At 27.5% G+C, this 5,000-nt stretch overlaps 1 protein-coding gene across 1 annotated transcript in view; it reads right to left on the bottom strand.

Moving 5' to 3' along the window:
* Nucleotides 1–349: 349 nt before the first annotated feature.
* LOC137629216 (uncharacterized) overlaps nt 350–5,000 on the bottom strand; it is an 8,531-nt gene continuing 3,880 nt past the window's right edge. Inside the window, exons 4-5 of the mRNA XM_068360479.1 lie at nt 4,502–4,599; nt 350–518 (exon numbers count right to left, since the gene is read on the bottom strand). Of these exons, the coding sequence (XP_068216580.1) occupies nt 350–518; nt 4,502–4,599 (267 nt within the window). The remainder of the gene's footprint in view (nt 519–4,501; nt 4,600–5,000) is intronic.

Here is a 5,000-nt window from a genome sequence, read left to right as displayed (position 1 = left end):
ATTCAAAATTTCTTATTGCTATTTAAAAAAAAAATGACATTATTTTCCCTGAAAAAAATATATAAAATATCGCAACAACTTTTGAAATAAAATTAAAATATTCAACATCATAGTTCAAAGAAATTTAATTTATTTAACCTATTAACCCTGACAATTATATACACACTCGAAAGAGCAATATTAAACACCAAATTAAGAGTAGAATAAATCTTTTAGAAAATAACCATAAAAAGTAATAAAAAAGAAACATTTTATTAATTAAAACTCATCATTCCGTTTTTCTTGAATATACTCCACCGAAATAAATAGAGTAAAATCACCATAATAAAATGGCATACTAATATATTTTCTATAGCTCATTATATCCGCTATAACGCGGACCCCCTTTAAGAAAAGGCACGAAGGACGCCATCTGGTAGATGCTGTAAGGGCACTCAGGGTAGGGCGCTTCGCAGTCCCCGCCAGAGAGACCCCTGATGATGGCGTCTGAGTACCTGTCTTGATTGCGCAGCTTGGGCCTGAAATAGAATCGTATTATTATTATTATTATTATTATTATTATTATTATTATTACTAGCCAAGCTACAACCCTAGTTGGAAAAGCAAGATGCTATAAGCCTAAAGGCTCCAACTGGGAAAAATAGCCCAGTGAGGAAAGGAAACAAGGACATAAATAAATGAGAAAAAATTAACAATAAATCATTCTACAAACAGTTAATGTTGTTGTTTTTTTTCATTATTATTATCGTTTTTTTTATTATTATTGTCGTTATCGTTTATGTTGTTGATTTTTTTTTATTATCGTTAATTTTATTGTTGATTATTGTTGTTGTTATCGTTAAATGTGTTGTTGTTGATCATTATTGTTATCGTTAATGTTGTTGTAGATTTTTTTTTATTATCGTTAATGTTGTTTATTGTTGTTGCTATCGTTAATGTTGTTGTTGTTGATTATTGTTGTTATCGTCAATGTTGTTGTAGATTTTTTTTATTATCGTTAATGTTGTTGATTATTGTTGTTGCTATCGTTAATGTTGTTATAGATTTTTTTTTTATTATCTTAATGTTGTTGATGTTGCTTACTTAAACTTCCAATGATATCATGAGTGTTGGAATTATTATTATTATTATTATTACCTAAGCTACAACCTTGGTTGGAAAAGCAGGATGCTGTAAGCCCAAGGGCTCCAACAAAAAAAAAATAACCCATTGAGGAAAAGAAATAAACTAGAATAGAAGTGATGGAAAACTACAATTAAATACATTAAGAACAGTAACAGCATTAAAATAGATCTTTCATATATAAACTATAAAGAGATTTATGTTAACTTGTACAACATAAAAAAAAGAAAATCGCTGCAAGTTCCAACTTCTGAAGTTCCAATCAATTTGTTTTCTTGGTAAATTTAGCTATATTATTCTTTAAGGTTTGAATCTATTCAGATAAAAAAATTAATATGGATTCAATCTAATTTCATGGTTTGAATTTGCATTACCATTATTAATTAACATGCAACCATAATTTTTAACCATAAACTTGCCTATAAATTATATTTATGAAAAAGTAGCTATATGAAATAAAGAAGAAACGGGTATTAGAACTCTAAAATTATGATTGCATATATAAGATATATATATATATATATATATATATATATATATATATATATATATATATATACATATATATATATATATATATATATATATATATATGTGTGTGTGTGTGGGTTTGGGTGTGTGTATGAAACAATCTCCAATAGATTTAGTAGATTTGAGAACAACGCCCTCAGAAGGATATTGGGAGTTGAATGGCAGGACAGGATTAGAAATGAAACTATAAGAGATTACTCGAGTGCCTTTATGTTGATGAAATCATGATGAAGGGTAGATGGAGATGGTTTGGGCATGCTCTTAGCACTTCCCAAATGAGATTAGTTCATCAAACGTTCAGTTGGCCTCCACAAGGCACTAGAAGAGTTGGAAGACCTAGGCCTACATGGCTTAAGACTAAGAAGCGCGAAGTAGATGATGATGAATGGAGAAGTATTCAATGAAAAGCTCTAGATCGAGACGACTGGCAAAACCTAACCGAGGCCCTTTGCGTCAATAGGCGTAGGAGGAGATGATATATATATATATATATATATATATATATATATATATATATATATATATATATATATATATATGTATACACATACATAATCAGCATCACCATCTGCTCCACGCCTATTGACGCAGAGGGCCTCAGTTAGATTACGCCAGTCATCTCTATCTTGAGCTTTTAAAGCAATATATCTCCATTCATCATCTCCTAATTCACGCTTCATAGTCCTTAGCCATGTAGGCCTAGGTCTTCCAACTCTGCTAGTACCTTGTGGAGCCCAGTTGAAAGTTTGGTGAACTAATCTCTCTTGAGGAGTGCGAAGAGCATGTATATACAGCGACATTGTGAGTTAATATTAGAGGTGCTTGAACATAGAGGGCAGCACAATCTGTAGTTCTAAAAAAGTAAGAATTTTCATTTTAGATTTCCATTTTCATATTTTAGTTTAGCAGTGAGTTTACCGATTTCTATTTTGAATTAAATGCTCTAAACATACAGCAAAAATGTCGAATGAACTTAAAGTTCAAATATTAAATCATATGCGGTGATATTTCAGTTATAAGGATCCTCTGATCTTTAGAGACAGATTTTATAACTTATATTTAAAAAACTGTATTCATTCCAAGTTAAATCCTGACGTTTAACTTAAGGATATTTATATGAAACTGGCATTAAGAGTAGGTATACTTTTGAAATTTATAATTTTGGAAATAAGAAAAATTTAATATTTATATGAAACTGGCATAGAGTAAATATAATTTTGAAATTTATAATTTTGGAAATTAGAAAAATTGAATATTTATATGAAACTGGTATTGAGAGTAAATATTATTTTGAAATTTATAATTTTGGAAATAAGAAAGGTTTAATATTTATATGAAACTGGCATAAAGAATAAATATACTTTTGAAATTTCTAATTTTGGAAATGAGAAAAATTGAATATTTATATGAAACTGGTATTGAGAGTAAATATAATTTTGAAATTTATAATTTTGGAAATTAGACAAATTGAATATTTATATGAAACTGGTATTAAGAGTAAATATAATTTTGAAATTTATAATTTTGGAAATTAGAAAAATTTAATATTTATATGAAACTGGTATTGAGAGTAAATATAATTTTGAAATTTATAATTTTGGAAATTAGAGAAATTCTAAGTTGAATTAGAAAAGCTAGATTCCAAGAGATTCTAAATTGAATTTTATGTATTCGTTTTAAATCGTTAGGGCTTTTAAATTACGATTTACATCTTTTAAAAAAAGTTTTTAAACTAAAGAGAATAATCCGATTTAAAATAACTTTTTGTGGATGGATATAAAGTTACTATTGTGACATAGTAATAGCTTAAAGCATTAAAATGCGAAATGCTTTAGATGCTGAGAAGCTTAAAGCATTAAAATGCAAAATGCTTTTGATGCTGAGAAGGTATTCCATCCGAGAAGGTACTCTATAGCTGATCTCTATAAAGCATTTTATGAGATTTGCTATTATCATTTCTCTAGATAAAATTTTATAAGACTAGCTATGAATGTTTCTCTAGAATAGATAAAATTTTATTAGACTGGCTATTATCGTTTCTCTGGATAAAATTTTTATAAGGCAACCTTTGAATGTTTCTCAAGAGTAGATAACATTTTATAGCTATTATCGTTTCTCTGGATAGCATTTTATAAGACTAACTATGAATGTTTCTCTAGAGTAGATAAAATTTTATTAGACTAGCTATTATCGTTTCTCTAGATAACATTTTATAAGGCAACCTTTAAATGTTTCTCAAGAGTAGATAACATTTTATAGCTATTATCATTTCTATGGATAAAATTTTATAAAGCTACCTATGAATGTTTCTCTAGAGTAGATAACATTTTATAGCTATCATTTCTATGGATAAAATTTAATAAAGCTACCTATGAATGTTTCTCTAGAGTAGATAACATTTTATAGCTATCATTTCTATGGATAAAATTTAATAAAGCTACCTATGAATGTTTCTTTAGAGTAGATAACATTTTATCAGACTAGCTATTATCGTTTCTCTAGATAACATTTTTATAAGGCAACCTATGAATGTTTCTCAAGAGTAGATAACATTTTATAGCTATTATCATTTCTATGGATAATATTTTATAAAGCTACCCATGAATATTTCTCTAGAGTAGATAACATTTTATCAGACTAGCTATTATCGTTTCTCTGGATAACATTTTTATAAGGCAACCTATGAATTTTTCTCAAGAGTAGATAACATTTTATTAGACTAGCTATTATCGTTTCTCTAGATAACATTATAAATGGCTAACTATGAATGTTTGTCACTGATATCAAAATCTTGCAGAGAAATGTTAAAGATAAAAACGTTTTAAAAGATGCAAGAAAACAACCATACCCTATAAAGTTATAAGCCTGCTGCAAGAAGTCTGGTAGATTTGTTATCCTAGAGTGGACGTGGCACATCAACTTCTGACGACAGTCATCACCCGGGACCTGTTGATAAAAGGTAAATAAGGAAGATTAATTATTCATATTGGAGACCTTGCTGAGGGATTGGTGTAAAGATGGTTTAAATGTTATAAAGGTCACTCATGAATGGCAGTGGCTAGAGACAGTGACAGTGCTGTAGAGACTGACCATATATATATATATATATATATATATATATATATATATATATATATATATATATATATATATATATATATATATATTGTATTTATGTGTATATACATATACATACACACATACATATATATTTATATATATGTATATATATACATATATATATATATATATATATATATATATATATATATATACAGAATATATATATATATATATATATATATATATATATATATATATATATATATATTTCCAATAAGCAACCA

This window comes from Palaemon carinicauda, chromosome 37 (assembly GCF_036898095.1).
Source record: "Palaemon carinicauda isolate YSFRI2023 chromosome 37, ASM3689809v2, whole genome shotgun sequence".
NCBI classification, from domain to species: domain Eukaryota; kingdom Metazoa; phylum Arthropoda; class Malacostraca; order Decapoda; family Palaemonidae; genus Palaemon; species Palaemon carinicauda.
This window is presented reverse-complemented; position numbering and strand designations above follow the sequence as displayed.